At 36.9% G+C, this 24,433-nt stretch overlaps 1 protein-coding gene across 1 annotated transcript; it reads right to left on the reverse strand.

Moving 5' to 3' along the window:
* Positions 1–12,767: 12,767 nt before the first annotated feature.
* LOC143852795 (nicotinamide adenine dinucleotide transporter 1, chloroplastic-like) lies at positions 12,768–23,988 on the reverse strand. Its single transcript, XM_077362397.1, has 9 exons — positions 23,535–23,988; positions 22,781–22,876; positions 18,528–18,634; positions 16,784–16,832; positions 16,506–16,615; positions 14,826–14,920; positions 13,970–14,058; positions 13,794–13,888; positions 12,768–13,306 (listed from the first exon to the last, which is right to left on the reverse strand). The coding sequence occupies exons 1-9, from the start codon at positions 23,602–23,604 to the stop codon at positions 13,061–13,063; spliced, it is 957 nt and encodes a 318-aa protein (XP_077218512.1). The 5' UTR covers positions 23,605–23,988; the 3' UTR covers positions 12,768–13,060.
* Between the last annotated feature and the right edge of the window lie 445 nt (positions 23,989–24,433).

Raw genomic sequence — 24,433 nt, forward strand, 5'->3', positions numbered from 1 at the left:
CCTCTCTCTCTCAAGAAAGCCTGCTTTAACGTCGTTCTAATATCGTTCTCAAAAGGCGATATCCGAACCTAGATCCGAACCTCCAGGCTCGGACCCGAAACTGTTTCTATTTCACGGCTGCTAAAAAACAAAAGCTATTTTAACGATTTCCTTCCCATTTGCCCTTGGTTTCCCAAAATTCGGTTTGTTTTTGCCGTTCTGTTGCCAGATTACCATATTATCCATGACTTTTTAATTATTAACGAAAGAACCAGTTCAACAGCGAAAATGACTCAGTGCCCAACATTATTAGGGAGTTGGGTTGGGTAAGGAAATTACTGAACTACCCTCACAGTTACTATTAAAAATTTTGATAATATTGAAAAAGGGACTTGCTAGAGTCCATCGCAAAAGGCATTTCGCAGATGTGAATGAAGACAAAATCTCCTGAAAAGTGAGCCCTCGTGACTGCTCACTGCTCTGACATGCAAGAGACCATCCACGAAATGCCTTTTGTGATGGACGCTGGCAAATCCCTTGAAAAGAAATATGATGGTAATCTCTAAACTCCCACTTGACTAGTTATGGTAATTTGCTAAAGCAAAGTCATTGTGAACCTCTTTCCTAAACGACACTTATTGGGGCCCACTCCGACCTTTTGTACATGCGAAATCCGTTGGTCTAAATGGCAACCATAAGTCTGGCAAAATGCTTTTTTTTTTATTCATCTTGATGGAATGATTCTAAGCCCCTTCTCCACGATGCTCATTTAGGGTTTTGCCAAAATAAGTGAAAGATGAGATAATTTTCTTATATGAAAATGGTATATTGGCTAGAGCTAGCATTTAAACTCGTGAAAACAGAGATCCATTCCGCCTCTTGAGGAGATTCCCCGATTTAAGTGGAGACAGGGTTAAAAAGAATTCCCCGAAGCAGGGATGGGGAGAGGATGGGGATGGCTATTGCCCTGACCCATGCCCCTTGGCCAGAATCCCCGTCAATAAAATTACATAAACATCCTTTATATTTCATTAATATTATGAAATACCTCCATAAAGCATTATATTTTTGTTTGGAATTTTTAATTCTTATTTAATAATTGTTTGATTAGATTAAAACAAAGTAGAAATTGTTATTATAGCAGGGCAGGGATTTTTCCCAATTAGTGAGCGGGGGCAGGAGAGGGGATTCCCTCTCGTGGCACGAAATTGCCCAAGAAGCCAGGGCATTTTAGTAATTTCACTGGAAGTGTGGCATTGGCAGTAATAATATTTCCCGTTGATTCAACGTATTAAGAGGGCTTTTCCGGAAGAGGACGCCCTGTTCTCTCCAACAGTCATATTTTCAAAATTTCCCTCCGTGTCAGACGGAAAAGCAGCCACGTGTCCTAAGTATGTAAGTTGTACTTGAGCTTTTTTACTATTCGTTGAGTCCAACAACCCTTCAGTCAATACCTGTTCGCCACGTGGCAGTTAGAAAACAAAACATCTAGCACGATCACTACTCAACACATGGGACCCAGATCAACTAACAAAATAAATAAGTAATAATTGGGCAACTGATATTGGAAGTTTGGCACTACCATGTTTTGATAACCGCACTAAATCGCCTTGTCTTTTCAATTCACCGGAGTTTTTTAGGTATTGTGATAACATTTGACAGCTGGATAAATAATAAAAGACAAGTGAGTTAATCCAATTATCAAAACAGGGTAGTGCCAATAACAGTAGCCAAATAGAAAAGGCTACGGATTAAAATTTAACTTGTGGTAAGAGAAAACTCTAGCAAATCCTTTTTTTTTAGGAAAATGTTATCAGCACTACTCTATTTTGATAAGAGCATTCCTAACTTTATTAAAAGTACAGTATGCCCCGCACCATAGGACGATCCGAACCGTCAATTAGATGGGCCACAGCCTAAATAGGTTGTGCCCCAAAAATTAATTCCATATGTTGATCCTAACCCTCAGATCTAACTAGGGTTAGGATCAACCTATGCAAATGATTTTTGGGGTACAATCTATTTAGGCTGTGGCCCATCTAATGGACGGTTTGGATCATCCTATGGTGTGGGCTATACCGTAGTTTTAATAAAGTGAGAGTGCTCTCATCAAAATACAGTAGTGCTGATAACATTTCCCTTTTTTTTAATGTGTAAGAGATGTTTTTCATTTGCATTGATGTTTTAATATCCAAACTCCTCTTCATGATCCTAAAAGGGGCTGTTACACTCCTCTTTTGAAATATAATTATTCAGCCAGACTTCCATCTCATGTATGTGATCAGATCCATTGATCCGAATTGAAAGACTAAGCCCCATGAAATGCCATTAGGAACTCCTTGATCGGATCTAGGGTTCCATCAAGAAAAGCTAAATCGTTGCCTTTTGTACTCTTTTCTTCCCCCGGTCAACAGCTGGTAGTGTAAAAGCATAGTCATAAATAAACTAGAGGGGCTGGCCCGGGGTCACTTTCCTTTTATCTTAAGTCTTAACCATGGGAAGTTAATTCAGGATGGGATCACAACCATGTGGGTCGCCTCATGATGTTTTACAAGATCAACGGTCATGATTTCCCGTACAAGCCCTTGGAGGATACCAAAAAATCCTTTTACCATTGATCATAAAAGTGACTTAATGCGGGGCCGTTCTCATCTAATATTTGATAAGGTCCAAAATTTTGAATTTTGAATTTCCCTATTCTCATGTGAGCTTGTCTACATCGTTACCCACCTTACATGCAACTTTAGGGAGATGTTGCATGTGTCTCCAATCCAAAAAATTCAAATTAGATGGGCCCATTTATTATCATTTTAATTGAGAAGTGATGTATATGCCCCCATTTTCTTCCCAGGCCACCAACCTCTAGTATATTTATGACCAGTCTTCTTACACTATAGAGGGTGGACCGGGAAGAAAAGAAGGCGAGTATATCATTTCCCTTTCAATGATATACTCGCCTTCCCTTTTAATGACTATAGAGGGTGGCTCGGATGCTGTAAAGTGGGGCCTGCTTCAAAGGCTGATGATCCAAACCATTCATTTGTTGGGCGACAACGTAAATAGGTTTTTTCCCATAAATTATCTCCATTGGATGATCCTAACCATCCGATCTGGAGAGAGACTGCACATTATAGAAATTTCTACAGATCGGAGGGTTAGGATCATCCTATGGAGATGATTTATGGGGTATAGCTTATTTAGGACCTCACAAGCACACGGTATATAATTTCTCTATAATGAAAATGATGTACGCACCCCCTTTTGATCACGGCACTCCTCAGTTCATTAAAACAGTTCTCAGATCAGTTGTTTGGCCCACATACAAGTAGATGGGGAATGGTATAAATTCTTGAATGGGGTTTTAATTTTGTAATAAGGTTGAAAATTTTGGAAAAAAAAAATAGTATCTACATACTTGAAGTTGGCTTGCAAAATTGCAATCTAATGGAGCTGTTATCCAAGAGGATAGCAAGCCCGGGTTTATTTTATCCTTGGCTAGCTATCCTCTATTCACGTGAACAGCCTGTGAACAGCCTCATAGGCTCACTTTTTAGCAGATTTTGTCTAATTCATATGAGGTGGCCATCCTTTCTTGCAAAAGTGAGCCGCGAAATGGCCTAGCAAATTCCGTAAAATAATAGACTAATAAATTGTCATTACCCTAGCCTTGCTGTAGAAATAAGAAAACCTAGACAATCTTCAAACTAAAGGTAATGTGAATTTGGTTGGTGAAGATTAATAACTTAAACAAAGGGTAATTACTAAGCAAAAGGGTTGTGAAGGTGAGCTGTACGTCATTTCCAAGCAACATATTAGTCAGTAGATGAATGCGAAGCTACTCATCAGCCTAATTTATAAATTCTATTAAAGTTCCATGGCCATGTTAATGTGAAATTAGTTCCATGGGCAAGCACATGATGTTGGTTCGATCTAGATCGTTCATTTGAGAGCTTAGACCATCCAACGATTGCGATTTTTTTTTTAATTTGTCACTCCAGGTAGGGTCTGGGGGTCTTTATGACGCTAATATAATCAGCATGTCAAGTGGGCCAAAAGAGAAGGAGAATGATTCAGGCACTTAGCATTATAAAAAAAAAAAAAAAAAAACTCTGAGTGCGGCTTACATTATTAGATGAACCGACCCGTTCATTTATTGGGTCCCAACTTAAATAAGGTGTGCCCCAAAAATATTATCTAGATAGAATGATACTAACAGTAGGATATGTAGATCTTATAAAAGGCGGACGCGGTATGAAAACCTCTATAGATCAGAGAGTTAGGAGGATTCTCTCTACATAATTATTTGGGGCACAGGGTATTTAGGTCGGGGCCCTACGAATGAATGGTTTAGATCATCTGATAATATGCAGCCCCACCTGGCCCCACCAAAGAGAGAAGCTTGATCATGGGGATGCAATATATTCCCCCTTTTTTCTTCCTCGGGCCACCCCCTTTAGTGCAAAAAGAGTAGTCATAAATACACTAGAGAGGGTGGTCAGGGAAGAAAAGGGGGCGAATATATCACTCCCCTTATCATTCTTTCATCATCTGGGTGGGCCCAGATCACTCTTTTTTCAACGGTATTTTTTTATAGGCTTTCAACGGTATTTTGTTGGAAGGATACGTGAAGGAAAACAGAGGAAAAAGTCAGGGGTAAAATTGTCCTTGCAGTTTGAAAAGATTCAAATTTTGGTTCGGGAACCGAACCTCTTAGGTTCGGAAATTCGGTTTGAATGAGGAGAAAAAGGAATGAGAGGGTGGGCCCCAAAAGAGGCGCGTCTTTAGGTGGGCCCCACGTTATGGAATCGGCAGGCCGGCCGGCCGGCCCCTCACCTCTTCTGGCTAATGTGGGACCCACTTCTCTCTGTGAGTAAGACCGACCAGCACCTCCTCAGACTTCTCGTTTAGACTAACGAGAAAAATGAATTCAAATTCAAAAGCTTTCTTCTCAAGCAAAGAAATCAAGGAAATATTTTCCCAATTAGTTGGAATTCCTTTTTTGAGAAAGAGATTTATTTTTCATAAGATGATCCTAACCCTTAGATTTTCGGAGGCTTTTATTCTTTTATATTTTGAATTTTCCTAGCCCTCCATTTTACACCCAATTTATCTCAGGGTTAGATCATCTTATATTAGAAAAGATTTTTGGTGCATCACCAATCTATGGCGGAGACGGGCAAATGAATAGTTTAGATCATCCAAATGAATGGTTCAGATCATCCAAATGGGACCCGCCAAAATGGATGGTTTGGATCATCAAATTGGAGAATCATACTTGGAATTATGATGTTACGTGAACTAAGATTTGTCTATATTGAGAGACGAGAAATGAGCTTCTTTTTAAAGAAATATCTCTATATTTTAGTGCCCTAATTATGTCCTGTTATAAAAAAGCACAGCATGCAAGGGATTCTAAACATATCTCTATATTTCTGTGCCCTAATTATGTCTTGTGTTAAAGCACAAGAGATTCTTCTAACCATAGGATTAGAAAAAATGCCTTTTTTATGAAATCATCCAAGCAGTAAAAAATAATTAATAATGCAATCTTATAAAAAAGATTATGGCCGCGATAACCTAAAGGCGCGTTAGAAGATGGGAAATGTTACCCACACTCCCTTGTAGGGGTGTAAATCGATATTCGGAAATTCGATTACCGTCCGCATCCAAATCCGTTTAAAGCGAATATTATCCGAATCCGTTTCAAGCGGATATTATCCGAATCCGTTTATGAGATATCCGGCTCTTAGCGGATGCGAATATGGTAAATGGTATATCCGATCCGTTTAACATCCGAATTCCAGAAGTAAATCCTTTTTATTTATTATTAATAATATCATTAATATTTATTTTTAGTAATGACACACTATCTTTTGTTTCTATAAGAAAAGTGAATATTCTTTTTAGAAAATAAAAATAAAAACAAAAATAGCCCAAACCCATTCCATCATATACAAAAAAAAAAGGAAAACCCCAAAGACCACTACCAACACTATCATCCATCCCCATCGCCTCCCTCTCTCTCTCTCTCTCTCTCTCTCTCTCTCTCTCTCTCTCTCTCTCTCTCTCTTATGCCTTTGTTTTATAAGGAAGAAGATGATCTCATATATTTTAGGGTTTGAGAGTTAATTTTGTGAAGAGAATGTAGAGGTCTAGTTTTAAGGTTTGGAAAATTCATTCGAGTAAGTAAGAGAAAAAAGATAAAGTGCTGCAATAAAATGTTCGAATTTTCCGGATAAACGGATACGGATAATATCCGAATTCGAACAATATCCGACGGATACGAATTCGGTAATAGATATTAAATATCCGTCGAATCCGAATCCGAATCCGAATTCGGATAGTGTATATTGTAATCGAATTCGGATATAGCCATATCCGCTCCGAATTCGATCCGTTTACACCCCTACTCCCTTGCCTTTTCTGATTAGTTGTTGATAGTATTTTGTAAAGAGAAGTGATATATTTACCCCCGTTTTTTTACTTGGGACAGCCTCCTCTAGTGTATTTATAACTACTCTTTTACACTATTAGAGGGTGAATTGCTTTCGGCAATGAGCTACTCTCTCCAGGAACTCGAGAGGAGCTGTTAGATGCTAATACTCGCACGAAATATTGCCTATTTCTTTGTAAAGGGCTTAAGGGGTTTTTTTTTCTCTCTCTTCTTGTATCTTGTTTGTTTGGTTAAATACAAGGTTCTATTTCCTCCTTTTGTAACTATTTTTTCTTATTAATAAAATTTAAGGTACCACCCCGGATTCCTAAATAAATTCCGAGTTAAAAAAGTAAAAAAGGGCCAAATATTTCATTTCCTTTTTGCAAATTTAGCCTATAAAATCTAATTAAGAAAAGGTCCAAAATATAGAGGGATGCAAGTATCAAAATATGAGAGTGAGGGTATTATTTCCTAAAGGACTTGCAGGAGGCTCTGTGCAGGCATGGGAAAAGCAATGATGTGTATATTTCCAATGGGTCAAAGCAAAGTGGATTAAGAAAAGCAATGCTCTCTATTGGTAAGTAATTAACCTGGTTTTCATATAGATTTCTAACTAGAGATGGTAGCTTACAATGTTTTCAGAATCTCATTCCAAGTTAATTTAGTTCTATGTATAGAAAAGTGAAAAGGAAAACCACCATCATATGTTCTTGGAAGTGGGCCCTTGTCATTCCCATGAAATCATGAAAGCCTCACACCAAATTCCTCTTTTCCCTTTCCTTTGGTTTGCTTCTGATTGTTTTAGACAGAGCAAAATACAATGCTGTGAAAGGAACCCTCGGTCCCTAATACCTTTTCACCCCATTTAAGAAGAGATAACCATGACCATGTCAACTATTTGTAACATTTTATAATCTTCCTAATCATTTAAGATCATATTCATAACATATAAGATTATGAAAAGGATGGGATTGTAAGTGTGAAATATGATGTTTTTACATTAAAGTTTTCAGGCTCGGCCAATCAACAAGAGGCACCGTCGGCCCGTCACATTGAAAAGTAACAAGGTTGTTGATATATAATTGTATCATGCTCATATAGTATACAAATCCGATAAAAAATGACATTATATATCTGTACACACACAAAGAGAGAAAGAGAGAGAGAGAGGTGTAGGAATGCTAAAGTCAAGGGTGCCCTTGCAAAAACCCAGACGCAAGCACACCCCATTGGATACGCATCACCCAACCATATTTATATCTCCCATATATGAGTTTTTATATGGTGTACCATCAAGTCCCTTGTGGGTGGTACCGCCCTTGATATTTGTTCCAACAGTAGCATACTCTTTAAGAGGCTGCTATTGGATCAAATATCAAGGGCAGTACTTTTGACATTCCGATGCGACTTAAGGGTCAGGCATGTCACCGTAAATTCCCTATAAAATTTTCTGGGACCATGGTTATGTTAATCACATCTTCACACCCGCTTTAATTGAGATCCTTTTATGAGATGTAAAGAACCTTCTTTGTTTCACTAATCTGGGCCTTAGACCCCTTTTTCTCTGTCAAAAGGCTTGTCAAATCATATCCATGTATGGGTGTTGGCAAGATATTTTCAATGCCTTCCAGTCTTAATCTCTTTATTAATAATCTTATCAGATAATCTAAGGAAATTAAGTACTATTCTCATCAAATTCCATATCTTAATCATCTAAAGGCAACAATAATATATATACTAAAAATTAAGATAATCTAATCCGCATTAAGGGCATAACCTAAAGCTTTTGAGTGGGGCTGCTCCTCTTTTTGAGGCACATGTACTATTTTTTTTGTAGGGATGACCCCTACAACTTTATTCCATCCCTCCTTAAATAATTCCCCAACTGCAAAAAAATGGATAAAAATCTATCTGCCAAAGTGTAGGACAATGCACTAAGCAAGAAGTTTTAGTAACCAGGCATGTGCTTCTCCACTTCAAGTCATTGAGTTGGACAACTCAAATCACTCAAAGCTCTTTGTGGGAAAGGAGGAGTCATCAGTGGTCTGTTGGAGACGACTGCCTCTAACTTTAAACCCATCATGTCTAGCTGCAATATTATCTATATGCTACCATTTTTAGCCCATGCTATGCATGGGTGTAAAAACAATGGCCCCACCCATCAAGACATGAGGTGTAAAATCGTGGGACCAACCCCACGCATAGGCTTGGGTGGATGATGTAGGACCCGCCCCATCAAAACATGAGTTAAAATGATGGATCCCACCTGATGCATATGGGTTTGAGTGGAGTTGGGTGAGCCCCATCAATCAAAATATTGTATAAAATGGTGTGCTTCATCCTATGCATGGATTTGGGTGGAGATGGTGGGCCCATTCATTGGTGTAAAATGATTGGCCGCGCCTTATCAAAACATGTGCTGTAAAATGATCCGTCAGGTGTAAAAAAATCCACCGTAAAAATATTCCAGCGAATTTTTCCGTGGGAAAAGGTTTTTCAATAAAAAGTTTCTCTTGGAAAGAAAAGAAAGCGAATTACAATGGACAGAAACATGGTTATGATGAGAGAGAGAGAGAGAGAGAGAGATGGTCATAAAATTATATGGAGGGTTAGATACACCAACTTAGGTGTAGAGAGAGAGAGATGGTCAAAAAATTATTTGGAGGGTTAGATACACCAACTTAGGTGTTGTTTTGATGCAAATAATGAGTGCTTATTACAGTGGAGGGAAGCAATTTAATTATTGGAAGTGAGTTGTAAGATTCACTTCTAAGATGAATCATTTACTTTTAGTCTCTGCTTTTATGATGCCTCAATAAATTCAAGTCTTCATTTACATGTCTCTCTCTCAAGTCGTCTCCTGGAAGGACTCTTGTTAAAATACAAATACCAAAAACAAACCATGGAATTCAAGAGTCCTAGTTCTATAAATTTTAAGAGTCCTTATCTCATCTGGAAGGACTCTTGTAAACATACAAATGCAAAAAACAAATCATGGAATTCAAGAGTCCTAGTTCTATCAAGGCTCTTTTAAAAATTCAAATATTTTAAAAAATTATTTACAATTCTAAGAGTACTGTTTTGGAAGAGGATTCATAAATTGCGATTTTTTATTGAAATTTAAAATTTTTCAAGTTTTTATGAAACTAATGCTCTCTCTCTCTCTCTCTCTCTCTCTCTCTCTCTCTCTCTCTCTCTCTCTCTCTCTCTCTCTCTCTCTCTCTCTCTCTCTCTCTCTCTCTCTCTCTCTCTCTCTCTGTATAATTGATTAAATAACAACAACTCTAATAGCTTATAAGCTTTTGAAGTAATTGGTTGTTTTACATGGTATAGAGCTATTGCCTCACGACACGTCCTTGGTTAAAAACCCAACAAGTCCTTGATATTAAGAAAATTCATGTGTATGGCAACCCAAAAAATAGAGCGCCAGACTTGGGGGGAGTATTGAAGTATAAATGATTAAATAACACCAACACTAATAGCTTAAGTTTCATGCCTGCTAGATATGGCCTTCAAGATTAAATGATGAGAGAGAGAGAGATGAAAAGGGAGAAAAACCAACTCTCAAAATAGAGTTTTGTCCCTATTTTCAGCCACTTAGCACCATCTCCTCACTCCTGCCTTCTCAATTCTCTCCCTCTCCAACTTTTTCTACCCCTTTATTACCAGTTGGCAAACTAATATTGCCCAAAAGAAAATTTTCATGGTTGCCAAACATGGCCCAAAGGTATTCTACATAAAGATTTATTTAATGTGGAGCAAAATGGGGTCCTCATAGCTAGCCTAAAACTAATCATAACCTTTTAGACTTGTGTTTGATGGATACAAAGTCAGGGTTTTCAAGTTGAAAGTCTTGTATATTTGCTAAATAGAGAAATTTGAGGGCTTCACTAGATTCTTCTAAAAATTATAAGCACTTCCCAATTTTGCCAAAATCCAGAAAATTGATGTAAAGAAAACCCTAACCAAGGGTCTCGTCAAAATTAAACCTATTTTTCCTCTTCTTTTCTTGGGAGAGCATTAGAAGCTCCCATTGTGTTATTTTGAGATTGATTCAAGTGCTTAATGAAAAATAAAATTATTGAATTTAACTAACAAATGCCTTCATCTAATGCTGACTCCTCTTTGGATCTTCAACTAGCATCATGCAAAGAAGGACCCCCTTCAAACTATTCCCAATTACCTTCATTGCCTTGGCCTGTGTTCTGTACTGTACAAGACAAGGAATAAAGGTGCCACTATCAAATTTCCAAAGAGTATGTTCCAACGGTGGTAAATACAAGGGGCTAAACCATTTTGGGGTGAAATCAACTCCTTTTTAATTACTATGTTGAAGAGGGTAAGTAGATCACTTTATTTAGGCTCTCTTTCTTTTGTCCAATAGAAATGAATCGTGTGTTTGGTTGCATCAAAGCTGGGATGGCTTAGGGGTTTTGCTTGGGATTTGGGTGTCACATCAGCAAAACTCCTTGTTTTGTTGCTAATATAGCATTGAAATCCTTAGAGATGTCTCCTGGTTAATCATTGCATGTCATGTGTCACCTTTGTCCCCTCATAATATTCGAACTCAAAACCACAAAAAAAGGTGAAATTTTGCTTGGATTTCTTGGGAAGATTCTCTCTCTCTCTCTCTCTCTCTCTCTCTCTCTCTCTCTCTCTCTCTCTCTCTCTCTAATGACCTCCCCCCCCCTCCACTAGTCTACTGTGTCGAGAACCAAACACTACTTACCGCTATTCTCCTAGGTAAGTTCAAAGCAAATCCTCACTGTTGACCAAGGATTCAAATTTCGGTTTCGGAATGCAGTCCTCACCAAAACCGAAATTTCAGCTGAAATCTGACAAAATCTACTCGACGGTCATTTTTTCTCCTATTTTATTTCAACCGAAATTTCCGAAAATCTCAACTGAATTTTCCAAAATTTTGGTAATTTCAGCTGAAATTTCGGGATAATATTAAATAATTATCAAAAATCCAAATTTTTGGGTGAAATCCCTTAACGAAATAAACTACAGTTTCGAGTATAATCGATTTCGGTTTCATTATCAACCGAAACCTAAAATTTCGGATTTCTGTCGAAATTAAAAACCTTGGTGTTGACTACTTATTCCACTACTCTCCGAGCCTTCCGAACAACCAAACAAAAGGGGAAATGGACGGGAGGAAGCAACATCAACCCGCTGAAGGTGTAAATAGGGAATACTCCCATCTGAACAACCAATATTTCAGAGACCCACTAAACAAATGTTTTAAACCCTTATTTGCCCATACTCCCATCAGAACAACCACTATTTCGGGATACAGACTAAACGAATAACATCAGTACAGACCTCCAAAGGTCTTTTCACATTCTCAAACTATGTCCAGTGATCACAACTTGATCAATAGTTATGATTTAACATAGAATTCAAGCTTGTTACTTCACATGATAGAAGCACTTGACTGCATTCTTCTTCTTTTTTTTGAGAAATGCAAAATTAAGGCATTTTGAGAACTCTATAGGATGATCCTAACCATCCCATTGTAGGACGGTACATTATAGAAACCTCGGTTGGAGGGTTAAGATCATCCTTTGGAGATCATTTTCGGGGCGCGGCTTATTTACTTGGGGCCCTAGTATATTTATTTACAAAAATAAACACAGCTACACAAGGGCATCAGATACTAGCGCCCAAAAATAATAGACTATGTAAGCAATTTTGTAAATGTGATTCTCCAGCCAATCTTTTTCAGGAGAGAAGTGCTACCTCATAGCTGATTTTAAGTTTTTTATGCCTGTTTGGATTGTGGGAAAAACCTTTTTGATGGAAATTTTTTCTTGGGATTTTTTTTTATTTCCACGATTTAAAGCGAAATTTTACTATTGTGGTTAATTTAGAGGATTATTATCATAAAATGAATGTCCCTCTAAAAATTGAATAGGATAGGTTCAACTTATTTTATTTTCATGAGTAAAAAAAGTTTAGAAATGTTTTTTTTTTAATGATATTGTTATAGAAATGTTTTTCCTTTCCAAACTTTTCCAGAAAATTACTGCAATCCAAATGGGGCTGGCTTTAACACACAAAAATCATTTCATAGGTGCCACTTCTCTCCTGAAAAAGAGGGACAGTGAAATTGCTTTCACATTAAACTCTCAAAATAATAAGTATAAACATCATACACTGTTCAAAAATAATAGGGGAGTGATAAATCGACTCCCAAATATGATAAATCGACTCCCCATGTGTCTTTCTCTCTCCTCTGGGTTAGAGAGAGAAAGAGGAGAGAGAAGGACACATGGGGAGTCGATTTATCATTTTGGGGGGTCGATTTATCACTGCCCAAATAATAATAATAAGTACAGATATGATATGCTGTTTGTTGTTGTCGTCATCATCATTGCCACTGATCATATCAAATTTAAGAGTGTATATTCTCAGGGATAGGCACCATCTACTCTGTTTCCCATGTTACATAAGACTCATTCCCCCACAAGTATATTTGAAGGGGGCTGAATTTTAATCAAACTAATTTGAACATCCTTAATGTAGAAATATAAATCCAATCAACAATAGAATGGAGAAGGCTAGCAAGGCAAAATTACCTGACTCCAGCCAATGAATGTGAAGCAACTTGGCCAAAGCCCCAAATTGGCGGAGCCAGGTCTAGTCCATTGTCACAACGCGAGGATGCGGCTCAGGAGGGTATATGGTGACCAGAAATCTATGAATCATCTCAAAGCTGGTGAAGGTTATTACGGCGGCCGGGGTGGTCCTGAGTAAGTTGGTAGCACAACCGCGGTAAAATCCAGGGATACCATCTTTTTGAAGTACTTTCTTAACACAGTCAACTACACCCGTATAGCGTTTCTCAGAATGGTGCCCTTGTTCCTGAAGCCTTGAACGCACCACCTGCATTTAAAATGATGGTGGAGAAATCGAGTGAGGAACAAAGTTTTAAATTTTGGTTCCGGTGGAAATTTCAGCTGAAATTATGTAAAAATATGATAATAATTTAGTTTTTTTTTTTTAAATCCACCGAAACCTAAAATTCTGTACGAAATTTCGGCGATTTCGGTGGAAATTTTGTCGGCTTCGGTGGAAATCAAAACATTTCGGTGGACGTTTTTAAATTTTCGGTGGAAATTTTGTAAAGGGTAAAAACATTGAAACTTTGGCGACATTTCGGCGAAAATTCGCCTAAATTTTGTAGAAAAATGATTTCATGTAAATTTCGTTTCAGCGGCCGAAATTTAAAACCTTTGTGAGGAACAGTGATACAGAAGTTGTGATTGAATAACGAACCACAGAAAGGGGAAATTCATCATATTTCTGCATAGTTAGAGATTAGATTACAGAATAATTTGCTTGGAGCATGTGCATGTCCATTAGGAAGTACCTCATGTGGATATGTCAATGTTGATGCAGCTATTTTGGAGACTGAGGAGGCAATAGCAACATCAGTTGCACTGAGGGTGTCGGCAGTTGTGTTATCTGATAGAATTCAATCTAATCAACAATAGCACAAAATCTTCATGAAGCGAGTCAAATAGAGCTCAGGAAAGGAAACATTACCCCGCTTGGCCAGGTAAATTTTGAGTTTTTCGTAAGTAGGGAATTGGATAGCAACATGACTGATTCCAGCCAACGCGGGCACAAGACCACTGTTCATCAAATAACAATTAGTAAATCCACTGTTGTTAAAATCGTACGATTTACGATTTGAATCGTACTAAATCCACTGTTGTTAAAATCGTACGATTTACGATCGTAGGTTGAACGATTCAAATAGGAAGGAAGAATCGTTTTTCATAAAAATCGTACGATTCGACTTTGAATCGTTCGATTTTTACGATTCTGTCTTTTTTTGGATTTTGAGAACTAATTGTGATTTCAATATGCTTTGTTTATTGCTGGCATTTCTTTGTATGATGATTAATTGTCCTCTGGTTATTATAGAGTTGAGTATGTGCTTTGTTTACTATTATGATAATATAATATGATGATTTATTGTCATCATTCAAGAAAAAAAAATATATGATGATTTATTGTATGATGAATATATAGTTTGTGTTTTGTTTAGTGATTTATTGTACGATGAATAAGTTTTGTGCTTTGGATTACTAATCATGGAATTTTATATTTAATTTAATAGTTTTGCATGAAAAATACATAAGTACTCATTTTAATCTTATTTTTACTTTTTTATATATTTTTTAATAATTTTTCTCATTGGTATATATAAATCTGAAAAAATCTTACGATTTACGATCCGATTTTCAATTCGATACGATTCAAACCCTATTACGATTTACGATTCAATTCCGAGTTCAGAACCTTAGTAAATAATTGAACCACTGTTTTTTTTTGTTTTTTTATTTTTTATTTTTTGAATGGTTGAACTACTGTTGGAAAGTTCAAATTTGTGTACCTGTATAGTCCACGAATACCCTCCTCGTGTGCTATTCTCCTTAAAGCAGACAGCGTACTCCTATATGGCACAACTCCAACTCTCATTCCTTGAGTCTGCAAAAAGAATGGAAGGTAAAATCCCAAGTTTCACTTGTCATAAACTAATATCGATCAGAAAAAACCTATATTAGGATGGACAAATATAAAGGATGCAAATGAAGGGATGAAGCTAGGCTCAATTTGTACTGTTAATTCGAGTATGAATGTTGAAGAAACGGTATCCAATTAAGGGAATTTTGTACCTTTCATTGAGTTTCAAAACTGGAAGAGTTTGATCCCATCTTGAAAGCATTTTTATGGAAATCAATTTCGAACAATTGAGAGTTTTTTAAAGATTGGTGGGAAGCGTAGAACTTAATGGTTATATGTTGGGACGATGCAACCTTGAGAGTTTCACGTCTGTAGTGGTACTTTCCCGAAATATGGACTACCTCAAGTTATGTAAATTGAAGAAAATAACCGAGGGAAAGTTCTTTTCATGTCTGTGTGTGTGAAGAAGAAAGTAAATGATGCAGATATTAGGATTTATTTCATGTTATTTAGTTTCTAGGATTTTATTTCCATGTTATGGAAATACATCAGTAAAAGTCTCGGTTATGGAAATGCCCCAAAAATATGGAAACTTACTCCTCACCTGCAAATAAAAAAATCAGAAGAGCATGTGGCTACCCTGTGTTGCTTACACCACCAACATCTTCAGCTTGTAACTCATTCATTTATCCAAGCCATGATTTTGGAGTTCCAACGAATATGAAAAGTCACAAATTTAATTTTCTAAAATTACATTTATAAAATATAAAATATAAATTTTGAAACACATTTCTAACAATTTCAACATCATCCACTGAAGTATTGAAAAGACCTTCCAAATGCAATGGACAGCTTCAGAACTGTTGTACAGTTTGCATATAAAAATAAGATCTTATTATTTATTAGAGCATGGGACATGAATGGTGTAAAATAGTTCCCAACCAGGAAAGCGACCATATAAGATAAACAAAATAATATAATTAACAACGTGCACTAGTATACATGCATAGCTAAAAGAAATGAAGGATGAGTGCCCAGTTTTGCACTCAAACTGGCATAGAAGTCATCCACAAATGCCCCATCTTAGATATTTTGATGTCAAATGGCGACGATGAAAAATGAAGTGGGGTCAACAAAGGCGAGAAGCATATTTGCAAGTGCGAACATTTCCATTGCTAAGAATTACAGCTTCAGCGGAACAGATCATTTTTCTGAGCAAATGACCCATAGAAAAATATTCATAGAAATAATGCAAGACAATGGGGTATCAATAAGGTCAAATGTATTATAGAATCCCAACACAACTTAAATAGAGACTATTTATTAATGCTCCATCTTAGACATTAATTATAAACAGACAATGATTTGTTCGTTAAGCATGAATTGTTGAAAAAGAAAAGGCATATATACAATCACTGTTCGACGGAAAAAAGTGATCTTAAGAGCAAAATTCATATGATAGTGCACAGGTAATACTGCAGAAGTGTCGAAAAAGATGTAGCTTGGAGTTTACAATGTAATTTTAATGATTTCATATAGTTATTGAATTTTCTACTGAATCTGTTCTGACAGTACCATAAGAATTCTAAGACTCTTATATGTGACATACCTGAAATCTTGTCTTGACAACCCAGAGTGGATTGGTGGCAATAGTTGTGGCAGCTCCAGCACCGGAAGCAGCGATCATGTTAGCACCAATTGAGAGTTGATGCTTCTCATCTATTCAGTGTTTGGAACTTTTAACACATTAGAGAGGCGGAAAAAATAATTAACGACTTAAATCACATAGATTCAAAATATTAAAAAGAAGTCCAAGGAAAATCATAAACAACAAGTTCATAATTCTTTACATGGTTTACGACTACAGTACAATGATGGGAAACTAACCATCTGAAGAAAGCAAGCTCTTGAGTTGGTCATACATGCTGAAATACACCTGCACATGATTGGTGACATTGGATCAGGAAACAGATGTGAAGGTTTCTTCAAGAAACTATCCCTTCAACAGTCAAGAAATCCAGAAGTGTGACCATTAAACAGTCAAAATAATATTAAATCCAATTTTGCAGCGCAATGACAACTACTGACAATTGAAGGTTTTTTTTTTTTTTTTTTGATAATGAACTCTGTGTCGAATGGAGAAAAAATGCCAAGCTTTGAAGAAAATAAAAAGAGGTAGTGATCACAGCCCCAATAGAACTCAATTTACAGTCCTCTGAGGGGTGTTAGTCTGACATTAAAATCTGAAAAATGCCAAACTTAACAGAAAATGAAAAAAGGTAATGATCACAGCTGCAATAGACCACAATTTACTGTCCTCTGAGGAGTGTTAGTCTAACATCAAAATCTGAAAAAAAGCCAAGATGCAGAAAAGTGGCATATCATAGAAGAAACTGGGAAATGCAATTTTTAGGGACAGTGCGTTAGACGGGAGCAGATTAACCAATAACCAACAGAAGAAAACATTCCAGGAGGCTTGAAATGAGATTTCAAATGCCTCATTGGATCATCAAATTCAGAGTTTCTATATTTTGGTCAAGTTTCAGAACAAGAAATACAGAAACGGCCCTAGTGTAAGAAAATCTCTCTGTTAAGATGGGTATCCTTCGCTATGAATGAGTGCATATTAAACATAGTGCCAAGTCGGAAAAGGTGAACAAAAGTTCAGTAGCAGAACAGGAGCTGATCTAGGAGAAGACACAGGGAAAAAGGACTGCCTTCAAAAGTTGGTAATGTAGAGTGGATTTATGATTAAGTTAAAAAAAAGGCCTAGTGCACGAGGCTCCCGCCATTGCGGGGTTCTGTGGGGAGGGCTAGATGTACGCAGCCTTACACCTGCTTTGCAAAGATGCTGTTTCCGTCACTCGATCCCGTGACCACCGTGTCACAATGGAGCAACCTTACGTTGCGCCAAGGCTCGCCCTCTTGGATTTATGAATAAGTAATATGAAAAAATTTATAGTACTGTGTTTAATTAAATACAGAAAAATTATCGTTAGGAATTGTGTTCATTAAGACTAGTTTGATAAAATATGGAAAAATAATTTACTTAATAATTCTGGTCACTAAAGACAAAGATTTTAAAAAATATCTAAATTCCAAGAAAGAACAAAACTATGAATATCACCAACTTGGAAGTAAGGTGCAATGGATAGAGTGGTCGGAATGGGACTATGGGAGTGAGTGGAGACCCACAGCAGGAATAGCTCCTTGAATAGAATTTTTTTTACAGTGCTACTGTGCGAGTAAGGAGCAATATGATAGCAATAACGAGTAGCTCTTCTTTCTTATAGAAGTTGCACAGTAGATATCATCGTTCCTTATCTCACATCCTAGACATGTTAGGCTCTCCTATTGTCCTTTTTTATTAGGAGCTACTTTGGCTCTCACTCAGAGAGACATTAAGAGAAGTTTAGCCTATTCTAAAATGTCTCAATTTGGTTATACAAGGTTTACTCTAGGGATAGGTTCCTATCGAGCCGCTTTATTCCATTTAATCACTCATGCCAATTGGTAATGTTGCAGGGGAATAACGAAGCAAGTATGTCGAGGGCTTTGGAAAGTTACTGCTCCTATATGAGGAATGAACTTTATTATCAAGCATCAACTTAGGACAGGAAGGAAGACTTACAGCCCAGTTTGGAAGTAACGCAATCATGGTTGGTGTAAGCCCACGATACATGCCACGCACGCCCTCCTTTTTTGCTATTTGTTTCAAACTCCCAACTATGAGACTACCTGGTCAGATATAGAAAATTATACATTATATAAATATAATTTTCAAATGCTGAATGAAAAATAACAATTGCTACACTTACACACCTGCAAACTTGTGCATATTATTATTGATGCAAGGCAACCGTGACACGAATAAGAAACAAGTGATGCTAGGTTACACTTTTATTTTAATTTTTTATTTAACTATATAATACTAGGGTACATAAACAATCAGATTGCTTGATGTGGACCATGTGGTGCATACCCCTATTTTCTGCATCAATTTTCAAGACTATACATAATCTCAAGAATCTCACACATGCAACAGAATAAAATAGCGTCAAAGCCACTCTCTAGTTTACAGTACTAAATGTAAGGCACTGACAGACTGCACAATATCAGACAAATTGTGTTCGGAATCACAATCGTATCTGAACTGATGATAAATATTTGGACTTCAAACTACTGTGGGTTGGATACTGTTTAAATGCCAGGGTCTCTTTCCATGACCCTCATCTTTGTTGGGTTTTTCGCCGAAGAAAACCCACTCAAATTACGAAGCAAATAAATAAGCGGATTAAAAAATAAAACCAACAAGAGAACAATCACACAAAACACAAAAGATTGATGTGCCCTCCAACGAAGAGGGAAAAACCAAGGGGCGAATCCGACAAAATATCCACTAATCAAAATAGGTAAATACAATGTCTCTCAAGTTTTCACCCAAAACTTGAGCCAATACAAGAAATAAGAGAGATACCAGGGTTAGCTCTTTGAGAAAGACAAATCCCACTTTCTACCACAAATACCCATTTCGATCTTCAAGTCGAAGAAACCCAAATCCTCGCAAAGTCTCCGTGCAACAAGAGGACTCAACAGCGTGGTGAAAATCTTCAAGAAGAACGCTCCAAAAAATAGGTTTTGATTCCCCAAAAAACCCCCAAAAAAGAGCATGCAAGAAACCCTAAGTTCTTTTCTTCTACTTCTTCTCTTCCCTTTCTCTTCTCTCTTTTTTTCCCTCTCTTTCTCTCTTTCCTTTCTATATTCTATCTACCCTAGCGTTTACATGCTTTTCCGGTTTTTACACTCCACGGAACACACTTTCAAATACATGTCAGGAAAAGACTTGTTTTCTAAATGAATCAGGTTTCTAATGTTATGTGGGTGTAGGGCCCACATGGGGCTGGACCCCACAACAATCACAACATCAAATATCATGGTCACTAAATTTAGCAACCGCTAAATTTTTTTCTAAGATATTCCAACTAAATTTCATGCCATGGGTTCCAAATGTTCATAAAACAATCATGCAATCAAAGAAAAAGTAGAACTGAAATAAGAAAAAAACAGATCTGTGAAGTAGACAGTAGTTTTCAGAATATCGTTGTGCAATGGAAGTAGCACCATGTTTTTTTAGCACCATTATAAATTCATGAGTTAAATAGAAGAGCAACAAAGATGAATAAAATTAGACATCAGACAGCTTTAAAAGTTACTGATTAACTCGACTATTTAACAATATTTTGAAGACTAAGAAGATGCCTGATGAGTGGAGGAACACATTACCTATTTATAAGAAAAAAGGGATATCCAGAGTTGCACCAATTACTGAGGAATTAGCTAATGAGTCACACCATGAAGCTTTGGGAGAGGGTACTTGAGCATAGACTAATAAAAGAGACTAAGGTGTCAGAGAATCAGTTTGGCTTCATGCCCGGACGATCGACTATGGAAGCTATCTTCTTGATTAGGAGGTTAATGGAGAGATTTAGAAAAAATAAAAAGGACCTTCATATGGTTTTCATTGACTTGGAGAAAGTGTACGATAGGGTTCCCAGGAGTGTATATGATGAGTCCTTGAAAGGGAAAAAATGCCTACTAAATATGTTGATATGATTAAGGATATGTACGATGGAGCAGCAACTAGTGTCAGAACTACGGATGGCACGTCTAGTGAGTTTCCAATTACAATAGGACTGCACCAAGGATCAGCTCTAAGCCCTTATCTTTTTACTCTAGTTATGGATGAACTTACAAAGGGTATCCAAGATGAGGTGCCGTGGTGTATGTTATTTGCAGATGACATAATATTAATTGACGAAACCAAAGCAAGAGTTAATGCTAAGTTAGAGTTATGGAGAGCTACATTAGAATCCAAAGTTTTTAGACTGAGCACAACTAAGGCAGAGTATATGGAGTGCAACTTTAGTAATGTAAGGAGGCGGGGCGAGGATGTAGTGAATATGGCCGGACAGGAGGTACCTGAGAGGGATATCTTTCGCTATCTTGGTTCAATCCTACATAAGGAAGGAGAGATTGAAGATGATGTTAACCACAGAATAAGAGCAGGTTGGTTGAAGTGGAAGCATGCTTCAGGAGTTTTGTGCAACCGTAAAATACCTACCAAGTTGAAGGGAAAGTTTAATAACACAACTGTGAAGCCATCCATGTTGGGCCACCAAGAAGTAGCATGTGCATAAGATGAGTGTAGCGGAGATGCAAATGCTTAGATGGCTGTGCGGCCACACAAGGTTTGATCGAATTAAAAATTAAAGACATCTGTAAAAAGGTGGGGGTGGCACCAATTGAGGAGAAGATGAGAGAGCACCGCTTAAGATGATTTGGGCATATCCAACGTAGGCCTTTGGGTGCTCCAGTGAGGAAAAGTGACTCATGCCAAATTGATGGAGTAAAAAGAGGTAGGGGCAGACCGAAAAAACTTGGGTAGAAACAGTGAGGAAAAACTTGAGGGTTAGGAACATAACAAAGAACATAACCTTGCATAGGATAGAATGGAAGAAAATGATCCATGTAGAAGAACCCAACTAGTGTCAGGATTAGACTTAGGCAATTTGAGCCGGGTAGATCCATTCACTTTCTTCATGAAATTTTTTTAAAGGATTCATTAGCCGATCCTAACTAGTTTGGGACAAAGGCTTAGTTGAGTTGAGTACACACACAACTCCTCGCTATTTAACCAAGGCACCATCTACTCATCTAAGCACCATGAAACTACTAATGATAAAAAAAACTCCGATTTCTTAAACTAAAAAGCAAAGTAAACAGCATAAAACCATAATAAAAGACAACCCCCCCCCCCCAAAAAAAAACCTCTTTGTTCTTTGCCCTAAAACACTGATGTCAAACAGCTGAAAATCTGAACTTACAAAGAAAATTGAAAAGAAAAAGGAAAATTATAAAGAAAAAAAGGGCATGACAACCTGTAGAAGATCAATTCATTGAATATCACATTAACTTACAAAGAAAATTGAGAGAAAAAAGGAAAATTAGAAAGAAGAAAAAAAGGATATGACAACCTGTAGAAGATCAATTCATTGAATAGCACATGAACTAACCAAAAGAAAAATTTGAGAGAAAAAAGGAAAATTAGTTAGGAGACAACCTGAAGAACACCAATTCAATGAATATCACATTAACTTACAAAGAAAATTGAGAGAAAAAAGGAAAATTAGAAAGAAGAAAAAAAGGATATGACAACCTATAGAAGATCAAGTCATTGAATAGCACATGAACTACCAAAAAATATTTGAGAGAAAAAAGGAAAATTAGTTAGGAGACAACCTGAAGAAGACCAATTCATTGAATAGTGCATGAACTTACAAAGAAAATTGAGAGAAAAGAGGAAAATTAGTTAGGAAAAAGGACATAACAACCAAGGTTTTAAATTTTTGTTTCGGTACCTATTTCGGACCCCACTGAAATCTGAAATTTCGGTCCAAAATTTGGTATTAAGCTTCGAAATTTGGGACTGAAATTCTGAAATTTCGGCCTAACATTTATTTTATTTTATTTTTAAATGCGATTTTCTTGAAATTTTGGACCAAAATTCCGAAATTCTGAAATTTCGGCGGTATTTCGCGAAATATCAAATTTCGGGAAATTTCGGTTTCGGTCCCACCGAAATCCGAAATTTAAACCATGATGATAACCTGTAGAAGATCAAGATCAATTCATTGAATAGCACATCACAAAGAAAAAAATGCCAAAAAGGAAAATTAAGCAAAAAAAGTGATATAAAAACATCCAGAAATCAATTCATTGAACATTCAAATCACAAAACACTAAAAAAATTAAAATTTTCTTAATTGAAATAAAAAAAATTAATAGATAAAATAAAACAAAACAAAAAGAAAAAATAGACCATACCTTTGGCACTGCCATTATCGAGCTTCGGCAGCCCATGGACCTGAAACCTTGTCTTGATAACATCCAATGGACAAACAAAAGTCGCGGCGATTGCACCTACAAAAAGAAACCCTCAAATTCACAAAAAATAAAGAATCCCAAACATCAATCAAATCCCAACGAACACCAAAGCATCCAAGAAAAATAATAATCACTAAGACCCCGTTTGGATATATGGATTTTATAATCCAGAATTGTAAAACCCTGGATTTTACAAGCTAAAACCTGGATTTGAAATCCTAAAAACTGGATTTTAAATACGTAATTAAGGTGTGTTGCCACTCAATCTAGGTTTTAGCACAATATTGGATTTTATATCCCAAAAACTAGATTGTAAATGCGTAAATAAGGTGTGTTACCACTCAAACATGTAAATCCAGGATTTTAGCTTGAAAAATCGAGGTTTTAGCTTGTAAAATCCAGGCTAAAACCTATAATTTTTAAAGATAAAACATGGAATTGAAATCCTAAAAAACTGGATTTTAAATGAGTAAATAAGGTGTGTTACCACTCAATCTTGTAAAATCCAGGGTTTTAGCTTAAAAAAATCTCGGTTTTAGCTTGTAAAATCCAGTATTTTACAATCATGAGTCATAAAATCCAGAATTTTAGGTTGAAAATTCTAGGTTTTAGCTTGTAAAATCCAGGGTTTTACAATTCTGGATTATAAAATCCATACATCCAAACGGCCTTTAAATCAAGGATTTGAACATACCAGCAGCGGCACCAGCAGCGGCATTACAGAGAAGACCCCTGGTACTAAGAACATGAGATTCCACAGCCATTAATGGAAGAAAATTTAAGAAACTGAGAAAATATAGGGTTTTGGAAGAATTCTAGGGTTTCCTCTCTCGAGAGGGAGATCGAAGACGACCAGAGTCGCATGGCAAAAAGAAATAAATAGAGGAGAATTCCCAGTATGACGAAGAAGAACGAAGAAAGTCTAACTTATCGTGAATTAGGGTTTTGATGAGATCTGAATCGCCATGGAAGCTTCATCTAGTCTTTCAAACGGAGAAGAGAACTAAGAAAACTCAGAAAACTCTCTGTTTTTGTCCTATTTCTGTTTTGGCTTTCGTTTTCTCTACTTTCCTCGCGTTTGACGAATTCACACGACAGAATACACGACTCGACAATGAATTTTTTTTAATGTGAAGAGATCGATCGGCTTCGACTTTGGAATCCACCCCTGCGTACTACGCACGCATTGTATCTGTGGGCCTACCTTCTTTTAATTTAGATTTCTTACGTGGGAAATAATATATTCGCCCCTTTTTCTTCCCGGGCCACCCCCCTGATAGTTTAAAATAGGAGTTTCTATATGGTATATCACTTCCCTCTTCCATTGGTATCAACTATCAAGCAACGGGACAAACCAAAAGGACGGAGGGCCCACAATGTAATCTTTTAAACATGTGGTGCGTATTTCTCGACCTTTATGAGCTTCAATTTCAAACTTTTATCAACTTCTTTTGGGCTATGATAAATTCGCACCCTATAGGATAATTCACACCAATTTAAAGGAGGATATATTATGCTCTGTATGGTTGCCAGGTTTTTTTTGTTCCCGGGAGTTATGTGGGAGAAGAAAATACCCTGGGAGATAGGTGGGAA

This window comes from Tasmannia lanceolata, unplaced genomic scaffold, assembly GCF_043159265.1.
Source record: "Tasmannia lanceolata isolate RefF3 unplaced genomic scaffold, GAP_Taslan_0.1 ptg000019l, whole genome shotgun sequence".
NCBI lineage: Eukaryota > Viridiplantae > Streptophyta > Magnoliopsida > Canellales > Winteraceae > Tasmannia > Tasmannia lanceolata.

What these genes read in the sequence shown, in the direction of transcription:
- LOC143852795 (XM_077362397.1), bottom strand. Translation starts at nt 23,604, where the DNA reads ATGGCTGTGGAATCTCATGTTCTTAGTACCAGGGGTCTTCTCTGTAAT. An exon ending in CGCTGCTGGTGCCGCTGCTG is followed by an intron (nt 22,877 to 23,534) that starts GTATGTTCAAAT and finishes TTCTTTTTGTAG; the next exon opens with GTGCAATCGCCGCGACTTTT. An exon ending in CGTTACTTCCAAACTGGGCT is followed by an intron (nt 16,833 to 18,527) that starts GTAAGTCTTCCT and finishes AATCATGTGCAG; the next exon opens with GTGTATTTCAGCATGTATGA.